Genomic DNA, 23,323 nt, shown 5'->3' with positions numbered 1-23,323 from the left:
TTCAACTGCTTTCAGTGGCCACATCTTATTTGGATAACTATTTATTCTGCTAAATGGGGGGCTGGGACCGGGGCATTTGGGGGCAGAACTATACATCTGGCTAACTTAGCCGGTTAAGTGCTAATTTTCAGCCTTATCTAGGTAAGTTAGACCTGCTATTGTGCAGGTCTAAAGTTATCCAGATAAACTTATCCGGCTAACTATTAGATAGCCGTATATGTTTATCTAGCTAATGTGCTCAAGTAGATAGCAGCTAAATATGGACCTCAGAATGTCTCGCGTCTCACTCACTAGCAGGGGTGTGATTGGGATTCTGCTTTCTGTGCCTAACTCACTGGCAGAGCCAGAATTTCAATTCTGCCCCCAAGAATGACTGTTTACAGGTGCCTGTTATTGGCAGAGTCAGCATTGGAACTGCATGCCCTTAGGGGAGCTGTCTCTCCATGGCTGTTTGCTCCTCCTCAAATTTCTTCCCTCTGCTTTTACAGAGATTGTGGTGTTTCATGTCAATGGTGGACATTAGAGCATGCGGTTCTCACAGCTGGCTGCATGACTACTATTGTGTTGGTTTGTGTGTAGGAATATTTATGCCTGTCACACCTATACTATCCGCACTAACATCCAGTCAGCAGGGGGTTACTGTAGAAAGCACAATCCTGTGCAGTGAAGGAAGGCCCTGCACTCTCTGGAGAGGAACTGAGACAGGTAGTGCTCCCACATATTGGTGGATTTGCCCCCCATCTCCAGTCACCTTCAGGCCAGACAATGCATGCTATTGCAAATTCTTCATCCAGGGAATTACTTCTGGTTTTCACAATTTAGTGGCTAGTGGCATATATATATATATATATATAATATCCCCACTCTTCCTCCTTCACTTCATATCCTTTCATGGAGTCTGGGCATCTGATATAAAAATGCCCAGAGGCGGATGCACTTCTTTTTCTGAACCATAAATAGTAGGTTGGGCCTGGATCAGAGGTGCTGAAAATATAAACAAAAATTAGACTGCCTAAAATCAAACACCAGTCAGGATTATTCTGCAGTGAAAATATTTATTGAAACTGTCATTGCTCAAATAAAATTCTCTTCTATTCAGTTACAAAGTATGAAAGTTTTATATATTAAATCTATAACCACATATGAAAACTCAAGACACCAAGGAGAGATCAGGAGGACAGTAACAAGACAGGAAAAAAGCTTCTAACTCTACATGTTTTTCCAAGGCCTCCTGAATAACTGACTTTTTTCTGCTTCACAATCAAATCTCAGTTTATTGCCCCTGTTATTACCCTGGATGTTCTTCCCCTTAACATTCGAGTGGACTAATACGGTAGCCACACTATTTACTACCTCTATTTAATAGTTAATGTTGCACCTATCAGCCCTTCTTGGCCTTTGCTGCTTCCCAAGTTCCTAGGAGTGCTCAAACTGGTCCTCAGGGGCCTCATTTAGTTAAGTTTTCAGGTTATCCCTAATTAGGGATATCCTGAAAACCAAACTGGCTGGGGGAAGGGAAGGCTGAGAATCAATATGAGCAACAGTCTAGATGATATCTTACACTGATGCTTACAGCAAGATTTTTTTGTGGGATGAGAGCTGTGTTGCTACCTCCTAACAACTGAGGCATTCGGCCAGTGTTGCTCTTGCACCTCAATAGCACAAGGCACAACATCAAACAGAGCAGAACCACATACAGAATGACCCAACAAATGGAGTTACAGGAAATGCCAAGGAGAGACATAGGTTGGGAAAGGAAATGCAACTGGATTACCACAAAAGCAATAAACAGACAGATAGATGACCTAGCAGACATAATTAGCACAGATCTGAAGCCAGGATACCTCAGGAGCGCAAACATACCAGGGCATAAGAAAGTTACATTTATATGAACAGTTCTGGTCACCTTTAAAGTACACAGAATTACAATCTCACAGAGTGCAGAAGGATTTGGCCATGCCAACCAAAGTCAGCAGGGAATCAGCTGAGCATCACAGCAGGCTTCTACCATTCTCTCATCTATTAACTATTCCACATACAATGTATTACTATATCTAGTGCAAAATACACAAAATACATTGTTTTAATTATCTCTAAAGGTGGCATTTAATCACATCATTAGTAAATCTCCCCCACATGGCGACTATGTGAAAAAGTGTTTGTGACAAAGCACAGGGACCAGTCTCCAGTTGTGTGGCCCCAAACAGAGACTCTCGGCTTCTCAAAAGAAATGGCTTGTTAGGTTGATGTTTCACTTAGAACTTCTCTGGATATAATGTCTCGTTGCCACTTACACATACCAGCTCCAATGTATCCCTTTGTTATAAACAACTGGCTATTGTGGGTGGAACTCACTCACCCATGTACACTTTCCTGCAGTATACTCACCTTGTATCACACTAGGAAGAGCCCATTGAGCAACATCAACTCTCCGGACAACACCTTACATGAAAATGTATTCTTGACATACACTGGGGTATGAATTGGTTTCTTCTTACTTAAGAAATGGTGTATCTAACTGGAGGATTTCATTTCAGTCCTGAACCTGGATTATCCCTTAATTATGAAGGGCCCACCAAAAATGTTAGAAAATCAACCATTATTTGAATCCAAGTATGGTTTTAAAGTGCAGACAATCCATGGTTTTCTCTTTGTGAACTCTACTGAAATAAACAGAGCTGCTGGGGGATTGTGAGAATGCTAACATTTCTTTTGTCCTGTAAAGGCTGGCATAAGAAATGCCATGAATTTTTTGTTCACATCCAACGTCCTCTGTCGTAAGCAGATAAGTCAGTCACCAGTCAATTAGAATGTAGGATGATTGCTCAGCATTTCTGGTAACTCCTATGAGGTTTTATCATTAAGGGGGAAATCACCACCAAAAATTAACTCCACCTGGAATAGAAACAACCAGTGCTCACTATGGAAACAGTTCACAGAGGTTCACTTTGTAAAGGCAGCAATAGCAGGGCTAATATTCTATCCACTTAGCTGAATTCACACCTAACGCATTCAACTAATATGGGTGAAAAAGTAATTTGCTCTATCTCATGGCCCTGTGTAAAACTAGCAAGAGGCATTGAAGCTACAGAACATAGTGGTCACAAGATGGCACCACTGCTCCAGGGAACAGATATGTTAGACCATGAGTCATCAGTGTAAATCAGTTTTTGCCATCCCTTGTCCTAAGGCCTCTCAAGGTGTGCACACAGTAAAATCCCGGTAATAAATAAAAAGCTCTTTAGATGGAGTGCATGTGAAATCTCATGGTGCTGAAGGCGGCGGCAGGGAGTGATGTCTTTGCGGTTTATAACACCTCAATTCCCAGAGAGAGACACATTTAATCCTAATCCCTGGATCTATTACTTATGCTGGGAAGTTTTGGTTAGTGCTATCAGACATGGCAAGAAATGTAATTTATACTTCTAATATTGTAATAATGACATGTTTAGGATTTTTGTCACTGATGCAGTACTGAAACAAAACATTCAGGGAGCTGGTTTGGGGGGGGGGGGGGGGGGGGGGTGTGCGCGCGTTTTTTGCTAAATTGCAATAATGGGCATTCTGGAAATGCCCCAGCATTCTTCTCACACCTCAAAATTAGAAGGTACAAGGTCAAACTGAATAGCTTACTCTGTGCTAACCAATCTTTTTCATAAGCACTTCTGCAGCACCAAGGCAGTATCACAAAGCGATTCACTCATTCCTTCCGCCTCAGCTGGTGTCGTCAATCCAGCTTTTTAAACTAAAGATCCCTTCAGCACTTGTACAAAACCCAGCTATACCCTCAGCAACTTCAGCTGAATTAGCAAGTGACAGACAGATGATGAAGCAGATACATTAACCCATGAACCACACAAATGTATCCAGTGTCTAGAATCCTAGTTCATGCCACTAGAACATTGCTTCCTTTTATTCAAGTGTGCAGTCAGAGCAGACAGAAGCCTGAGCAATGTGGGAATCCAGCCATGACTTGCTACCTTCAGAGCGGGGTCACATCATCCAGTCTGAGGAAAAGCGAATCAGGAGAGTAGAACCCTTAAATCTCAAATATCACAGATTAGTTTCCAGGCAGCAGAGTGTGTAGGGTTCAAGAAGAAGAGATGAGTGTATTATGGGCCTCTATGCCAAGCACTGAGCCAAAGCCATGCCTAACAATCCCTGGACCAAAAGCTCCTGCCTATCTTGGTTTTCTATCCACCATCCAATGCAAAAAGATCAAGGCAAAAAAACCCCAGGTAGTTAGAAAACCAGGCCTGGAATGATGTCCCACTCTACATAGAGTTCAGCTGGCAGCAGTGTCCAGAGTAGGAGTGGCTCTGCCACCTGTCTCAGTTCTAACCACAGATATTCTGCTTCTAAAGTCCAAGGAACCAGAAACCTAAGCCCAGCAAGCACGGTCATCTTCTTCCCCCAGACAGGGTATCCAGGATTGTGCAGATGAGAGTACTGAGTAGCAGCATCATCAGGAGTGTAACAAAGCTGCAGGAGAGGTGGCCACCAAAACACTTTCCTGTCAGGGATTACGCAGGGCTCCTCATCCATCAGAAGTAGAGGGCTGGCTCGCTGCTGAAGTCTGAGAGAGAGCTACTGTCTGCTGGGGTAAGCTGCAAGATAAGAGCAAAATCAGAACAAATGAGGTAAAGGGAGGGAGAAAAATATTTCCAGTGGGATATTTGCTTGACAATGAAGAATACAAAATAAGTTCTACACAGCAGGGGCCGTCTCTTATGTATAATTGTATAGCACTGCATGTGGCAATGATTAAAACAGATAAAGGATGGTATCATGTACCAGAAAAGAGACAGAAAAATTGTGGAGGAGTGGGAAATCAGATTGTAGTTATTTGTGGATTTGGAAGATGTAACCCATAGGTCTTCCACTGACACTGGAAAGTTTCTGGAAGAGACAGGATACTGGTCTGTCTCTCCTGGAACACATCAGGAGGGGGTCAGACTGGATACTGAGTGAAGGCTGCACTCAATGTTACATCCATTAGAGGGAAAACTGAGATTATTCAAAATTTAATTTTAGTACATAATTTGGATTTTTTTTTTTAATGGAGTCCTGGTTTGCTAATGATAATCTGATGATGATACATGTTTGCCCAGTGGGATATTCATTGAGGGGTAGATTTTAAAAGGGTTACGCGCATAAGGTACGCGCGTAACCCTTTTAAAAACGCCCCTGCGCGTGCCGAGCCTATTTTGCATAGGCTCGGCAGTGCGACATTCGGGGCGTTCCGGGGGGGGGGGGGGGGGGGGGGGGGAGTGCGTGGTGCCAGCCCGGGGGCGTGGCCGAGGCCTCCGGAACAGCCCCCGGGTCGGGAGATGGCGCGCCAGCAGCCCGCTGGTGCGAGCGAGTTACGCCTGCCTCTGGCATAACTTTTACAATAACGGTAAGGGGGGGGTTTAGATAGGGCTGGGGAGGTAGAAGGAAAGTTCCCTCAGAGGCCGCTCCGATTTCGGGGTCGGAGCGGCCTCAGAGGGAACGGGCAGCGCGCGCCGACCCCGAATTTTATAAGATACGCGCATCTCTTATAAAATCCAGCGTACTTTTGTTTGTGCCTGGTGCGCGAACAAAAGTATGCGCGCGCTGTTTTTTAAAATGTACCCCTAGTCTATAAAGAAGAGAAAATAAGAAAGGAGGAGTTGTTGATAATTTACCATTCCAGTTTATCTGTGAGTAAAGCACAAACTCCCTGGGTTCAAGTTTATGATTAACTGTTAGAGAACAGAGATGAGCTGGGAGATTTGGTGCTTTATTGTCCTCCTAAGTGATTGGTAAAATATAAGGAAATGGTAGAAATGATCATATATCTAAGTATGGAATTAAAGGGTTTTACTGTTTAGGAAGATTTTAGCTTGCATGTGGATGCTGCAAATCCCAGGATTTAATTAATTAATTAATTGGGGGTTTTAAACAGAAGATTATTGGATTGAACTTTAACTCAAGATATCAGTCTACAGGAAAGGATAACATTTTATGGTGAATTTTTCTTCCCTGGTTAGTCCATAATCTTTTACCTTTTGATTTTGAGCTTGAGGTTGATGAGGTGGGAAAAATACAGGCCATAGTTCCTCTTTATCCAGGGGTAAAATAGGCCCAGAAGAATTTGGTGCTCTTATCAGTGGGAAAGCTAAGGATGCTAAGCAGAAATTGGAGCTATGTACTCTGTCTTATATTACGACGTTTTTAGTTAATTCTTTGAATAAGAGTTCCCACTGTGTTAGATACGGCCCCTGTAAAAAGGAGAAAAATTAGAATAAAGAAGTTTGCAATGTGCTATGATGAAGATTTATGATCTTTAAAAAGGAATAGGGGAGTAATAGCCTAGTGGTTAGAGAGCATTGGGCTGTGAATCTGGGAAAACCAGGGTTCAAATCCTGCTGCTTCTCCTTTTGATCTTGGGTAAGTCACTTTTCCAATCACTGCCTCAGGTACAGACTTAGATCGTGAGCCCACTGGGAACAGGAAAATACACCCAGTATTTGAATGTAATCTGCTTTGAAGTGCCTCAAAAGTGGAATATAAATCAAATAAATAAAAATAATTTTCTCTATTAGATCTGGATATTAAAAAGTGCTGGTGGGAGAATATAAAGTTATTAGGAAAACAAGTTTGGGAGACCAATACAACCTTTTATGCTAATTCTGTAATGGTGATAAATAGATGCTCATAGCTGTTTAAGATAACTAAAGAATTAAGTGACCATCCACTGAATAGTCAGTGTGTTTTGATTGCTCCTAAAGTCGAGCAGTGTGCAAACCGTTTTAAATATAAAATCTTATCTATTTGTTCTGAACTAGGTGTGAAACCTCTCTCAGGTATAGGGAAGACAGAGGATTTATGGCAAAATGGACAGCAGACATTCTCTTATTTAGATCAGGAATTTACAGTGTCAGGAGATATTCAACAGATCCCTACGGAGCAATGCTTTCATCATTATTGTAACCAGTAAACCTCAACAAGAGGTGATCACAATAGCACTAGAATTTTTGTGCGCCATCTGCGACCACAAAGAATTCCATCAGATTTTTTGAATAAAATATTAGAGATTGCCTTGACAAGAAATTATTTTGCTTTTGATGGTAAACTTTTTAAATAAATTTGTGGCACCACTATGGGAGCCATGATGGCTCCCAATCTGACTAATCTTTACATGGGTACTTTCAAAGCACCGTGGTTAACAGGTCACGCCCTTTATCTTGAAATAACATGGAAAAACGCTACATAGACAATGCATTTGTCTTGTGGAAAGGTACCAAAACTCACTTTGATGACTTTTTGACCTGGATCAATTCATCGAACCACTAAAAATTTATGGCGTATTTCTAAGAGAATCAAGTTGGGGTTTTTTTTGTTTTTGTTTTTTTAGATATATTGATCCGCAAGACAGAAGACAGTTATGTTACCCCCCTATATCGCAAGCCAGTCAGTTCTAATACTTTATTGCATTACACCAGTTCTCACCCACGAGCCCTCAAAGAGAGCCTTCCTATAAGTCAATTTCTTTGCCTTCGTAGATTGTGTTCGACAGTAGATTATCAAACTCAAGCCAAAGTAATGACTGATAGATTCTTGTCCCGTGGTTATCCAAAGACCTGTGTATGCAGAGCATACCGAAGAGCCAAGTTTGCTCACTGGGAATGGCTGTTCCTTCCCCGATAATCTGATGACAGCCCACAATGCATCACACGTGTACTTCCTTATACACCTCAAGTTGGGATGATAAGAGCTTCCATTGTGAAGAACTGGCACATCTTGCAACTACATACAATTTTCAAAGATCCCTCGCCGTATTACATATACAAGGGGAGTAAGTTTACAAGATAGGTTGGTACACTAGAATTTTCCCATATTACCATCTTGAGCTACATCCAATGCCACTGGACTTCATGAACCGTGCGGAAAATGCACTGTATGTCATATTTCTATAAAAGTATCATCGTTATATGTGGCATTGGCTAATATGACAGTGTCACTTTGACAACACATCACCTGTTTATCTACTGGTGACATTTACGATATTTCGTGTCCTTGTGGGAAATACTATATAGGCAAAACAAAATGCATGCTAAAAATAAGTATGATTGAACATCATTCTAGTATTTCTACTCAGGGATTTAATGCACCACTTATCTCCCATTTTGCTGGATTATCCCACTCATTTGAAGATCTTGGGTTTTGCACATTAGAAAGATTTACACCGAATTGGCAGGAAGGAGACTTTGATCTGACATTAATAAGTTTTAGAACAACACTAGATCTATAAATTGAACACCGTAGCACCTGACAGCTTAAACCAAGAATTAGATCAGAGGATATTTTTGGGATGAGACCTGTTCTAAGAATTTTTCACTTACAAATTTCGGGGTATATTTTAAAAGGGTGCGCGTACTACCCGGCACACACATGTACGCCCGATTTTATTAATTGCGCGCGCAAGTTATAAAAATCGATGGGTTGGCGCGCACACAAGGGGGTGCACCCGTCCTCATCCAAGCTGCCAAACAACAGCTCTCAATATAAGTTGCGTTTGTTCATGCAGGTACACAATGTTTCTCCCTCAGTAAACTAATGAAGGAAGGGAGAAATAAAAGGGAAAGTGACCAGAACACAGCTGGCATGAGTTGAAATTCACAGCTCATTTCAGGCACTCTATCACTCAAAGGGGCTTTGTGGTAGACAGCAGGAGTTTGCCTCTATTTTTTCAGTTCTCTTGGTCTAGTGAGAGGGAGAAAAGGAGACAGATAAGGAGAGGATGAGGAAATACCCACTGGTCATGTTATTTCTTGTGCTTGCATGTGCAATGGGCAGCTGCAAGATGACACTGGATCTCCATGGGGTAAGGTCAGTTTTTGGATGGTTTTGGTTTTAACCCAAAATTAGGAACCCTATTCATAGGGCAGATATATTTTTAAGATATTTAAAACTTTGCTTTTTTGGGACACCGTTTCTGCGTTATTGCATTGGTTTGTGTCTCTATTATTTTGCGTGTTTTTATGGGTGTAGTGCTATAATCCGTATGTATATGATTTATTTTTCAATGATCACTAATGACTGTACATTGCCTTGTACACATTTTGTTTAAAAAGCAATTGATACATTTCTAAATTAACAATTTAATTTAATTAAAGCAGATGCAAGCGAAAAAATGGGGCAAGGGGAAGAGTCAGGTCAAAGTAAGAAACGGAGTCAGAAGTGGCGACAGGTGTGAGATAGGCTACTCACCATGTCCTTTTGAGGACACTCACTTTCTTGGTGAGTGGAATCAACAGGGGACAGTCTCTCTTCATACTTGTGCTCCTGCCAGTGGCTAAATTCCACTGAGTGCTTGGGCGTATAGCTGGATAAACCTACAGAAAGGAGACAAACTGGATGTAATAAATAGTCCATAAAATCCTACCAGTACGCAAATAAGCCCCAGAAAACCATGAACGACATCCCAGTGAGAGACCCAAGATCTGTCTGTAATCCATCTGACATCCCAAGTGTGTCCCTCAACAGCCATCCATAAAATCTTAAGAGCTGGGCAACCCCAGAACACCCATGATATCTCTGGAGCCACAAAACCCCTTCCATTCCTCTGAGAGAGAGAGTCTATAAAATATTCCTGGCCATGTTGTTTTATAGTAACAGTGTCCATCTGCCTCTCATCTGAGTTGTTGGTGCTCTGCTGCAGCATGATACAGGGGATATTGGTACAAAAGAACATAAAAACTGACAAATTAGGTCAGACCAAGGGCCCAGTATTCTATTTCCAACCATGGCCAATCCAAGTCACAAGCATCTGACAGAATTCCAAATAGATGCTGCTTAGATCCAGGAATAAGTAGCAGCATTCCTCAAATCTACCTGGTAAATAACAGTTTATGGACTTTTCTACCAGGAACTTGTTCAAACCTGTTTAAAAATGCAGCTACACTAAAGGAAGGCGAGCCGGGCGTGTCCGGGCACGCCGCCTGTAACGCAGGCTCGAGCCCAGGAGATAGCAGTAGGCGGGCCGGGGGGGGGGGGGGGGGAAGGGGAGAGATGGAGAGGGGCACCAATGGGAGGCAGCGGAATCAAACGCTGCCTCGCCATTGGGAGAGCATAGGGCAAAAAGTAGGATAGATCAGGGAGTAGGGCAGTTGGGAACCAGGCAGCGAGACAGCAGGAGTTCTTGCTACCTGCCCTCCCTCCCGGTAGCTGGCAATGTGTATAGGTGTGGGGTGTGTTGTGTATGTCGCAGTGGCGGCGGAAAACCCGAGCCAGATGTTGTTTGTATATTGTAATGTAATCGACTGTTTCGGAGGGGGGGGAGGAATGCCCGTGTAGCTTGGGGCCGCTACACGGGAAGGCCTAAAGAGCAAGAGGGGGCCGATGCTCAGGCCGCAAGCTTACCCTCGCTGATGAAGAGGCGGGGTAAGAAAGGGGGGGGGGAAGGGGGGAAAACATCGCTTATCACCGGGTCGCGGTGTAAGTGAAGAGGGGGATATGGTGCAAGAAGGGGAGGAGGGGTTATTTGGAATGTTGTTAAGAGTGGCTCGGGTTAAGTTTAATAAACTGCGGCCTTTGTTTATCACCAGACAGTTGTTATGTTGTGTTATTTATGAAAAGGAGGGGGAAGGGTAGCGACGGACGCAGGTCTCGAGTCCCTGTGTTACAGCTTAACTGTGTGTTGAGTGAAAAAATATTTTGTTTTAAATATGTTACTTAGTAACTTCATGGAGTGTCCCAAACAATTTTTAAAAAATAACCAATGAGCTTTTAACCATTTCACTCCCCTCATGATTTTACAGACCTCTATATCATCTCACCTTAGTTTATCTTCTCCATGCTAAAGAGCCCTACATTTTTTTTAGCCTTTTCTAACAAAGGGGAGCCATTCCAACCCATTTATCATTTCAATTGCTTTTCTCTGTACCTTTCCTAGTTCTGCTATACCTGTTTTGGAATGCAGTTACAACATAGAGCAATACAGAGGTATGATATTTTCCATTTTATTCTAGATTCCTTTCCTAATAATTCCTGTTTGATTTTTTTTTTGACCGCAACTCACACTGAGCCGAGGATTTCAACATATTGTCCACAATGATACCAAGATCCTTTTCTTAACCTTGAACCTAACATTCTATAATTACAGTTTGGATTATTTTTCCCTATGTACATCACTTTGCACTTATCCACATTAAATATCTTCCATTTAGATGCCCAGACTTCCAAGGCCCTTCTGTAATTTCTCACAATCTGTTTGTGATTTAACTTTGTATAATACTGTCATCTGCAAAACTGACCACCTCACTCGTCATTCTCTTTTCCAGATCATTTATAAATACAGTATATGAAAAAGCACTAATTCCAGTACAAATCCCTGGGGCACTCCACTATCTACCTTCCTCCATCAAGAAAACTGACCATTTAGTCTTACTCTAAATCTTTTCTTTTAACCACTTCTTGATCCACAAGACATTGCCTCCTATACCATGACTAATTCTCGGTAATATCTCATAAGAGATATTAATGCCTTCAGAAATCCAGATAGATTATCAACCACCAGCTAAAATTGTTTAAACCCTTTAAGAAAGAAGGGAAAAGTGTTTGTTGGAGATTTTAATCTGCTGGATGCAGACTGGAGTATCCCTTCTTCAGAATCTACAAGAAATAGAGAGATAGTTGATGCCCTTAAAGCAGTTTTGCTCAAACAAATGGTAATGGAACCCACAAGAGAGGGTGTGATACGCGACCTGGTGCACACATATGGGGATAATGTCTCATGCCGAGTAGGTGCCTACCTGAGCATCAGTGATCATCAGTTGGGATGGTTTGATATTATGAATAGGATAGAAAGAAGTCACATGAAAACTCAAATTTACTTAGGGAATAGCCACTGCTATTAATTGCATCAGTAGCATGGGATCTTCTTAGTGTTTAGGTAATTGCCAGGTTCTTGTGGCCTGGTTTGGCCTCTGTTGGAAACAGGGTGCTGGGATTGATGGACCCTTGGTCTGACCCAGCATGGCAATTTCTTATGTTCTAAAGCCAGAAGAATGTTGTGCTGCATAGACAGGAATAACCAGTAAGAAAAAGGAGGTAATGCCCCTGTACAGGTCCTTGGTGAGACCTCACATGGAGTACTGTGCTCAATTCTGGAGTCCGTATCTCAAAAGGGACAAAGTCAGGATGGAGTTGGTCCAGAGAAGAGTGACCAAAATGGTGTGGGGTTCATATGAGAAGGCCTATGAGGAGAGGCTGAAAGATCTGAATATGTATACCCTGGAAGAGAGGAGGTGCAGGGGAGATATGATACAGACCTTCAGATATCTGAAAGGTTTAATGATGCACATTCGACAAACTTTTTCAGTTGGAAAGTTTTCAGTAGAACTCCAGGGAAGACTCAGAACCAACGTCAGGAAATATTTCTTCTTGGAGAGGGTAGTAGATGCCTGGAATGCCCTTTCGGAAGAGGTGGTGAAGATGTAAAAAGTGAAAGAATTCAAAGGGGCATGGGATAAACAATGTGGATCCCTAAAGGCTAGAAATTAAGAAAAGAATGTGTGGGGGTAACTTGCTGGTGCAGCGGTTACTACCCTTAACCAATAAGCCTTCATATTCTTGATGCTGTCTGTTTCAATGGCACGGAGAAAAGGTGAATTGAATTCAAACTGCAACCAATGAAGGCCCCAACTTTTACGGACTGGGGAAACAAATAACTATGATGGTAACTTGCTGATGTGGTGGTTACTACCCTTAACCAATAGGTTTGATATTTTGATGCATCTCCAACATTGCTCTCTTCTTCAACAGCAAGGCATAATAGGGAGCTGGATTTGAACATCAATCAGCGAGGGCCCTGATTTTTATGGTGTGGGAAACTGATAAGCATGGGAGTAACCTACACACAGCACAGCAAATACTACCATAGGCTTGCTGGGCAGACTGGATGGACCATTTGGTCCTTTTCTGCCATCATTTCTTTTTTTCTATGTACTTCTGGAAAGCCCAGAAAATGCAGAATGATTTTTAAACACCAACATTTTAATCAAGTCTGGTGCCAGCATCGAACGACGAGGGATCAATAAGACTCATGCCATTGAGAAGACATGTTTATTGGGCATGCTGGTGGGTAAAAAAGATAATCTTGAACCACCTTGGCTAGGTCTGGCCAAGAATGTAGATTTAAGTGCCCAATATATCAGCACATCTGTTTCTATGTCCTCGATGGATTCTGTGAGATTTTGTGTCACAGAAATTTCTGCTGCAATCATCTTTGCTGGTGTGGGCAGAAGTCTCTCTTACCAACTGCTTTGATTATGGCTTGTTTCAGAAGAGATGGTTCTTTGTGGGCCATGTGGCTTTGATGACTGAAATGGGGGAGGAAATGCTAGCTGACAGGGTGCTGCTTATGCTTGCACTACTCTATGGTTGGCCACCTTTTCCTGTGATACATCCCCACTGTGCCTTTACCTTTGGCTAACTACAAGTATCTCCTTCATGTATGTGAAATGCTGGGACTGGATTGTGAGACTCCCTTTCACCCATGGATCATAAAGTGTGGCAAGCATGTATGCATTGTTTTCTGTCAGAAGTTTTGGCCTCATTTGCATCAGCTGCTGCAAGGAGCCCACAAACTGCAACACTTTTGCTTACCATTCCCTCTTGCTGATGGAAACTCATTTTTCTTCCAGAATATTTACTATAGGGATGATCCCACCCAGGGTGGCGCTTCTGGAACTCAAATCCTCTATGGGATCCTTGAAGGGTTTCAGGATTTTTATCAACTGCCTCATCACTACCCATTCATGATGCCCCAGGTGGCAAGACACACCTATCTGTTTCCAGAGACATGAAGGAGTAGATGCTGCTCCACCATCCTTTGCAGCATCAGATAGATGGAATTCCAGCGAATGCCAACATCTTGAATCAGATGCTTATGAGGCATCCTGAACACTTCTTGCTTCTCATGGAGATGCTTCCCATCCTTCACACTTCAATAGAAATACCCCACTATTTCTTTGCACCTTTCAGGTCCTTCAGGAATAGATTTTCACAGTCATCGGGTCCCAGCCCCAGGGTATCCCGCACTGCCAGGTGCAGCAAGTATGCAAAGCAACAGATACCCCCTAAAGCCTCTATCATTTAATGTTCTTATATTTTTCCCACTGTCCATCACAAAGAAACCTGCCTGAAGCATCCTGACTCTCTGGTCTAGCTGCCAACCCCTCCAGCATCTTTATCATGGCTGGTAGAAAACTGCATGAGGTTTGGTGCCTATCCATCACCTGGATGGGCAGCACAGCCCACCTGCCCCCTGAAGTTTGGCCAGGACCCAATGTGTCTCATTAGGGAGAAGTATGCATGCATAGCCTTCATGTTGGTCCTGGTCCAGATATCACTGTTGAAATGCAAGCTACTCCCTTCTGCCTGGATGCAACTATACCTGGCTGTAGAGTAGAGATAATTTGCCTATTAAATGTAGTTCTTAAGAGGATTTTGTCATTTGGATCTAACACATGCTGCAGACATTTAAATACAAGGTTCTATACTAACTGCAGGGGCTGGTCGTCCATGGCAATCATTTCCCTGATGCTCCTCATTACTAGTTTGGTTACTGCCTGCCTCTTGCCCTGGGACAACGATATGTAACACCATTTCCTCTACAGTGAGTTGCTGCAGACACATGGCAGGGAGCTGCCACTTGACTGGTAGTCGGGGATGTAGAATCAGCTTGGGGAAAAGACTTCCCCTTCTCAATCCATTTCTTCTGGCTTTTATTTTGAGTGATAGAAGAGGTCCTCAGGCTAGTACTATCACCCTCCCCTGATGCTAATGCTAGTAGGTGTTTGCTTCTGCAAGGGATGTTGCATACCAGAATTTGCTTCTCTCAACTGACATCCTTACTGCAATAAATACACTGAGAAAAACATGGTCCTCCCTCATTTTAAAGTATCTCGAGATCAAAGATGCCTTCTGTGATCTCTTCTCTACCATCCCTGGGACTGATGCAGTTACTGGAGGTTGAGGGTGGACCCCAAGAAGAAATGCCAGGGGCATCACTCATGCTCCTCACCCGCACTGCCTGCTCTTCCTTGGGGGGCTTGCTCTCAACACCATCACTATCATCTGTCTCCCCATCACTGCACTGGAGATTTTTTTCAGCTACTAGCTCTTCAATTTCTGATTCAGGGAATCCCTGACAAGATTCTTCCTCAGAATCTGTTGTTGAAAATATTGCATCCATTGGCTCAGAAACATTAATCAATGTAGAGGAGTATGCTGATATTTTTGGCTCTTGTACTTCTGCTGCCCAGTCCATGCCCCTGCCTTGCTGTTGCCAGCCTTGGATGGCTCTGCTGCCTTTCCCCTCTGCCCCAAAACAAGAGGGAAATTAACAGGTGACAGTGGCACAAGCTATCCAAATTTCAACTGCCTCTGCCTTCCACTTCTATCATTCAGTGGCTAAGAAAGTCTCTTTTCAGTTTAGAGGTAGGCCTGATACCAGGGTGGGCTGGCTCTATAGCAAATTCTCTAGCCCTGCCAAGGCTATCATTCCCTCCCCTGCAATAAAATTGCTAATAATGCAATTAAGACAAATAGAGGAAAATATTTTTTTTACTCAACACAATTATACTCTAGAATTTGTTGCCGAAGGATGTGGTAAAAGCTGTTATTTATTTATTTAAAGTTTTTCTATGCCGACATTCGTTGGCACATCACATCGGTTTACATATAACAAAAAAACAACTTGTAAGCTTTATAGAGAACTGTTTTTAGAAATAACCATAGAAACAACAATAACCTTTAACTGATTGAGTAGATAATGAAAGTAGAACTGTGAGAAGAATGTGTGTTAACTTAAAATAATTACATGGCAAATAGAAAGAGGATTATGAATTGTGGGGGGGAGCAGGAGAGTGAGAACGGGAAGGCAGATATGGGTGTTAAAGGGAAGGGGTTGAGTGGCATGTTGGGGGAGTAGTGGAATTAGAGGGGAGCGGGCAAGTAAATAAAGGAGGATCATGAAAATGCCTGTTTGAATAGCCAGGTTTTCAGTTTTTTTTTTTAGTTTTTGTTAGCAGTGTTCCTGTGTTAGTGTAGCTGTTATAAAAAAAAATGGTATGGCCAAGTTTCTGGAAGAAAAGTCCATAAATCATTATTAAGGTGGACTTGGAGATATCCACTACTTATCCCTGGGATAAGCAGTATGGAATCTATCAACCTTTCATAATCCTGCCAGGTACTTGTGACTTGGATTGGCAACTGTTAGAAACAGGATACTGGACTTGATGGATCTTGTGTCTGACCCAATATGGCAAATCTTACCTTCTTATGTTAAAAGACCTGGATGTGCTTTGGAAGTCTGCAACTGCTGGAGTCTCACAGCTGGCAAAGAGGGCATTAATTTCAATTCATAGAAGCCATGAGTGGCACTACTGCAGACAAATTTCAAGTTGTGCTAATCAAACCCCTTTTTGTATCTGTTACCTTATGTCTAATATATGTGCATATATCTGTTTAACAGCATGATAAACTGCTGATATTGAGAGCATTTTCACCATACATGTGCTCATATACTCAGAAAGACAACATGGACTTTCTCAAGAAAATATAAAATGGATGGTTGCTCTATTTCAATGCAAAACAAAAACAACATTTCACAGTTAAAAGTTTATAACTTAGGATTTATCTTGATAAATTGCTCATTTCTGTACCAGGTGCTTTTTTCTTTATTTATAACAGTTTAAATATAATTTAAAAACAAATATGAATGGCTTTCAATTAAAAAAAATACTTTTTGCATAGTCAGAGGTGTGAAATGTATGTAAATTTTCCACATAATTGCCACAGAATCTTGAAAAATCTGCTGCAGGAAACTGGGGGAGCTTTGAATATGTGTGCGCAGTGCAGTGCAATGCTGAATGACATTTTCCACACACAAAAAGAATATTAGAAAGTTAAACAGAACCAACAAGGCTGGCAGTCTGGCAAGACTTTTCCTTAATGTGCTAACCTCATTGCCCTGCAATAGACATTCAGTGACAAAAGCACTGCTTCAATCCCCATACTCCTACCCTCCCCACCAGTGAACAGAGAATGAACAGTGCCACTGCCTCCGTTTCTTATAGTAAGTGAGGTCACTGCAGCAGAGAAGATCAGGAACAGCCCGTTATCAGTGCCAAAGCAAACTTTAAAAAAAAAAAAAAAAAAAAAAAAAAAAGTCTCTCAAAAACAGATCCTTCTCTACCATCTGCTAGAAAGGAAATAGACTTTCTTGCACATACTCAGACCCTTCAGTGGAAGATTTCAGCGCCACTTGATCCAGACGACAGCTATAGACTAAATAAAAAGATGCTTCACCATAATTTGTCCTACGTCTGGTCTCCTTGCCAACATGTCCTGCTCTCAGGAGGATGTGATGTCACACAAGAGTTGGATGCTATAATTACCTCCACTTGTTTGTTTGTGCAGTGCTCACAGTAAAGCCATACACTTGAATGGGAAACAAACAAATGAGATGAAAATTTGTTTACATTCATGGGCACCCTCCATTTGTTTTGGAGGTCCACAAATTAAATTAAAATTGACTCATTTGTTGCATTTTATCCATTTGTTTCAAATGAATGCACATCCCTAGTCTCTAATACATCTTCCAGGATCACTAATTTGTTTCAGTTCCCCTGAATCACCACTATTTATATAACAATTCTTATTAACATCCTTCTCAGTAAATACCCAAGCAAAAAATGTGTTTAGTCTTCCATTTTGGTCTTATTTTCCCCTAATACCCCTTTTACACATCGATCACCTAGTGGTCCAACCGACTCTCTCACCGCCTTTTAGCTTTGGATGCACTTGAAGGTGGTTTTATTAGTTTTTACCTCTGCAGTATGTTTCTTTTTAAAGTGTCTTTTTGTCTTATCAATGCTTTGCATCTGACCTGTCAGTGCTTTTGCTTTTTCCTGTTTTCTTCATTTGGATTCTTGTTCCATTTTTTGAAAGATGCTCTTCTGCCTACAATAATATTTCACATCACTCTAAACCAGGCTGGCAGTCACTTGGCCTTTCTTTTGTCTTTTTTAATATGTGGAATGTATCTGTTCAGGGCTTCCAGGATGGTATTTTTAAACCATGTCCACACCTTATGTAAACACAACCTTTGCAGCTGCACCTTTTAGTTTTTTTTCTAACCATTTTCTTCATTTATCATAGTCTCCCTTTTCAAAGTTAAATGCTAGAACAGTAATTCCCTTAATGTCCTCCCCTCCAGTTAAGTCAAATTTGATCACATTATGATCATTATTGCCAAGTGGCCCCATTATGTTACCTCTTGTACCAAATCTTGTATTCCACTAAGGATTTGGGTTAAAATGGCTCCCCCACTCATTCGTTCCAGGAGCAACTGCTCAATGAAGCAGTCATTTATTTCATACAGAAATTTCACTTCTTTAGCACGCACTGATGCAACATTGCGCCACTCCGTAATGGAGTAACTGAAATCTCTCGTGTTGCCAAATTTGTTAGCTTTCCTAATTTCTATTAGCAGTCTGTCCATTCTGGCCAGGTAGATGGTAATATACACCCCATTGCTATACTCTTACCCATCACACATGGAATTTCTAGCCATAAAGAGTCCATGGTGCAATTAGTCTGCTCAGGACCTTTAAATACGTTTGACTCTATGCCATCCTTAGCAAACAGCGCCAAGCTCCCCCACCAATTTGACCTACCCTATCATTGCAATATAATTTATTTCCTGGTATCACACTGTCCAGGGGTTATCCTCCTTGTAAGAGATGTGTGTACTGTGTCTCACCTGAATTGCTGGGGCTCTGCCGCAGTCCTGTGCCAGGGGTAGTGCCATTTATGAAGCTGGGACGTGGGAGGTAGAATGTGTAAGACCTTTCCTTTTCCTCGGTTTCTGATACAGATGCCTCATCTCCCTCGTCTTCTTCCTCGGCCAGTGAGTTCTCAGAAGGGTATTCAAATGTGGTCTGCAGGCTATTCTCATTGAAGGAGATCTTCATCTGTAAAGGAAAACAGAGGACAGGAGTCAGGTAGGTCAGAAGGCAGATGGCATCCTCCAAGGCCATGCTAACCTAAGAAGGTTGGATGGTTGACAAAATCTCACAGCAACTATAACACACAATGCTATACGTAAGGGACTTAAAACGAGGGAAGATAGGGAGATAGCAGACAGTAGAAAAAGACTGTATGGCCTTTCATGTTTCTAGTTTCTATGAATTAAAACAAACTAAAGGGGGGTTTGGGGAGGAACACTAAGGGAATTAGTGGGGCATGCATGATCATCTTCAAATACAAGTATGTGGAATAAACAGGCTGCAATTGGAACTCTTAGTTCAGAATCAAAATTATGATTAAACTGGTATAAATCAAGACTTGCTGGGATAATTTGCATGATTATTTATGGATATTTGATAGTCCACCTTTTCTGAACTGAAGCATTGAATAGCTTACAATCAGAACGTGCAATTTGAGAAGCGATGGGATCCAGCATGGAAAACCCATTTGTGAAAATGTTTAAGACCCAGTTGAGTATAACAATCCTTGAGGGGAGTTCTGGGCTGGAAGATGCAAGTCTTAGAGGAAGGCCTGGGTGAAAAGAAATGGCTTTGCTCTTTTTTCTAGATTTAAGGCAATATGGTTCCAGGTGCAGGGTTAGTGGATGTTTGTTCCAAATTTTTGGAAAGCATGGAGTTTCGTACAGGACAATCTCATGGAAGTCAGCAGATGGGAGGAAAGGAGAGCACTTTGGAAGGATTGGAGTTCACTTGAGCATGTGAAAGGGTAGAGAAGGTGAGAGAGGTATTCAGGGGCTTGTCAATTCAAACATTTGAAGACTGCATTGAATTTTATTCTGTTTTCCACTGGGAACCAGTGAAGCTGATGTAGAATAAGCCTGATATGATTGGTTGCTTTTGCACATACCAAAATTCTTTGAAGGAGCTGAAGACCCTTTGTGCTGTATTGGGAGAGGTCATTGTATAGGTGTTGCAGTATGCGATTCTGCTGCTGATTAGCACATGGATTACAGTGGTAAGATTGTGTCTATCTGTTCTGGGTTCAGAACGTACACTTTTATATTCTGCTGGGGGCTTGAACCTGGGGTCTACAGTGGGAGCTACCTGATGGGGTCATCATCTGCATGCACACAAAAAGACTACCTCAGGGGCTTAACCCAATGTAAACACACACACACAATTACTAGAATTATACCCAGAAGCTTATTCCACAAATACTCACATACATACTCCCAGGTATTTCTTATAGGTTTATTTAAACAATAAGAGTAAAATCAGACAATACTAAAGAACATTCCTAGATACAGTGGCTTGTAAAAGTATTCAGCCCCTTAAAAAGTAAGCAAATTTGTATGGATTACAAATGACACTCACACAGATTGTTCCAGATAGTATGTTTATTGCAAACCAGTATGCTCTTAAAGTAAATTTTCAAAGTCACAATTCATTACATTTTTTTGTAAAATAAAATTAAAAACTACAAATGCTGCTTGCATAAGTATTCAACCCCTATGCTGAGGAAGCTCCAAGTTTACACAGATGAAAGATACTGCCCTAACAATTGGCCTTTACTTGTGAGTTATTAAATAGGTCATTTTTTTCTGGATAAAAGACCCACTTATTCCAGTCCCTTTGGTCAGACTGTGAATCTGAAGGAAAGCTATAAAAATGAAGACCAAAGAGCTTTCTAAGGAAATTAAAGGTAAAGTTATAGATATGCACAAGATAGGAAAAGGCTACAAAATAATATCTACATGCTTGGATATCCCAGTGAGCACTACTGGATCAGTTTTAAGCACATGGAAGCTGCATCCTACCAGCCAGACAATGCCTACGTCGTCACTCAAAACTCAGCATCAGATAAAGGAGGAGAACTGTGAGGGAAGCCACAGAGAGGCCAACAATCATTTTGAAGGACCTACAAGTGGCTGAGACTGGAGTTAACGTGCAGTCAACCATATCAAGAGCTCTGTAAACTGGCCTGCATGGGAGAGAAGCTAGAAAGAAGCCATTACTGAACAAAAACTATATCAAAGCACATCTGGAGTTTGCCAGAAAGTATGAGAGTGACTCAGCTAAAATATGGGATAAGGTTTTATGGTCAAATGAACCAAAAATGGAGCTTTTTGGCCAAAATTCAAATGCTGTGTGTGGTGCCCATTCCTCAACAAACACCATCCCAAAAGTAAAATTTGGGGGCGGCAGCATCATGCTGTGGGGATGCTTTTGCTCAGTGGGCATCTTGTTAAAATGGAAGGATGGTGCAATATACAGGGAGATACTGCAAGCAACCTGCTTCAGTCTATTAAAAAACTAAAACTTAGGAGAAAGTTCATCTTTCCGAAGGACAATGATCCCAAGCACAAGGTCAAAGCAACACAGGAGAGGTTGAACACCACAAAGTTGAATGTTCTACAATGGCCAAGTCAAAGTCCAGATCTCAAGCCAATCGAGAATCTGTGGCACTATTTGAAAATTGAGGTCATCCAACCAACCTGAACAACCTGGAGCAAGTCTGCCAAGAAGAATGGGCAAAAATCATTCCCAAATAGCGTGCAAAGTGTGTGTGTGTGTGTGCGCGCATGTGCATATGTGCATGTGTGCGCGTATATACACACACACACACATATATATAAATTATTGTAAAGCTTGTTGCTATGTTACGTTAAATTGTGAACCGAGGTGATGTTTCTAACGTGCCCCGGTATATAAAAAATCTTTAAATAAATAAATAAATATACACACATACATATATACATTCATATACAGCAAAGCTTACATTTCCAAAGGATCAGTCTACTCTACCACATCCAGGAAGTGATCTACCCTCTCTAGCTATATCTGTCAGTTCAGTACTCACTTCCTGTCCCTCTGCCAGTTATACCCTAGCTGTATATCTGAAACTATGCTATGAGAAATGCATGCAGTGTTCCCAAAATACAGTCTGGTCTGTCTCTTGCAATTGACCCCTTCACATCAGATTCTATGCACCTGGTGTTTACTATTTATTCTCTCAGTAATTACAATCATGTGATGTGTGGGTGTGAGAACTTTAGTATTGAGGAAAGATACTTTAAGATAACATGCGAATATTTTCTAGGTTGTTCGAGTGGGATTTATAGTAGAAATGTTTCTTTTTATATGCTTGGTATGACCGAGTATGACTGGATGTGTGATGTGTGGTTTAAGCCCCTTGCAGTGTATTTGTTATTGATGATATTATGGTAGCAGAAATTTAAGATTAAAGTAATTTATGTTTTTGTAAATCTGGGATACATTGAATGAGTGTTTAGTAAGGCATAAAAGTTTGATGAATATTGTATGATACATTATTTGTTTTCTTTGTATTTTGATGTATGGAAACCTCGTGTTTTTTTGTTTTTAAACAATTTGATAAACTCTTTACTCGTGTAGCTGCTCTTTTAAGTTTTTTCCTAGCCAGTTTCCTCATTTTATCATATTGCCCCTTCTGAAAGTTAATGCTGTTGCAGTAGATTTTTTTTAGGGTTCTCCCTCCAGTTATTAGGTCAAATTTGACCATATTCTAATCACTATTGCTAAGTGGCCCCAACACTGTTACCCCATGCACCAAATACTGTGCTCCACTAAGGACTAGGTCTAAAATAGTTTCCTTATTATAGAAACATAGAAATAACGGCAGAAGATGACCAAACGGCCCATCCAGCTGCCCAGCAAGCTTTCACACTTTTTTTCCCCTCATATTTATCTGTTACTCTTGGCCCTTATTAGTAACATTTTGGTTCTAGTTACCTTCCACCCCCGCCATTGATGAGGAGCAGTGCTGGAGCTGCATCAAAGTGAAGTATCTAGCTTAATTGGTTAGGGGTAGTAACTGCCACAATAAGCAAGCTACTCCCACGCTTATTTGTTTACCCAGCCTGTGCCATTCAGTCCTGGTTGATGTCTGAATATAAATCCTCTTTTCCTCTTTCCCCTCTGCCGTTGAAGCAGTGAGTTGCACTGGATATGTATTCCAAGTTATACAAAGTTTATACAAAGTTTTAAGATAAAGGGATGGGGGGAGGTGATTGTGTTTGAGAGAACAGTGAAAACACAGAGGGAGACAAACAGCAAAATTTGCAGCTATTGAAATCCTAAATCTGGTAGTGATGTTTCATGCTCCTGGTTAGTTCTGTAATGATCATAAAGTCACTGATGAGGTGGTCTAGACTGGAAAATGAGACTATACACAGATACAGAAACTGATGAGGGAAGATAGAGGGGAAACAGGGGCAACAAACAGATTCCAAACCTGCTGAGGGCAGCAATAAGGGCAATAA

The 23,323-nt window shown here is 41.5% G+C and overlaps 1 protein-coding gene across 2 annotated transcripts in view; it reads right to left on the bottom strand.

The window, feature by feature from the left end:
* Positions 1-1,041: 1,041 nt before the first annotated feature.
* The window catches only part of TPRN (taperin), a 93,844-nt gene continuing 71,562 nt past the window's right edge, over positions 1,042-23,323 (bottom strand). The window contains exons 2-4 of one of the 2 annotated variants that reach the window (XM_029612194.1): positions 18,797-19,007; positions 9,258-9,359; positions 1,042-4,607 (exon numbers count right to left, since the gene is read on the bottom strand). In XM_029612194.1, coding sequence (XP_029468054.1) covers positions 4,588-4,607; positions 9,258-9,359; positions 18,797-19,007 — 333 coding nt within the window. In that variant the 3' untranslated portion in view covers positions 1,042-4,587. Of the gene's footprint in view, positions 4,608-9,234; positions 9,360-18,796; positions 19,008-23,323 lie in introns of both variants that reach the window. The other variant, XM_029612193.1, reaches the window with a different exon arrangement.

This window comes from Rhinatrema bivittatum, chromosome 8 (genome assembly GCF_901001135.1).
Source record: "Rhinatrema bivittatum chromosome 8, aRhiBiv1.1, whole genome shotgun sequence".
In the NCBI taxonomy this organism is placed as follows: domain Eukaryota; kingdom Metazoa; phylum Chordata; class Amphibia; order Gymnophiona; family Rhinatrematidae; genus Rhinatrema; species Rhinatrema bivittatum.
Note: the sequence above shows the minus strand (reverse complement) of the source record. Positions and strands in the feature narration are given on the sequence as shown.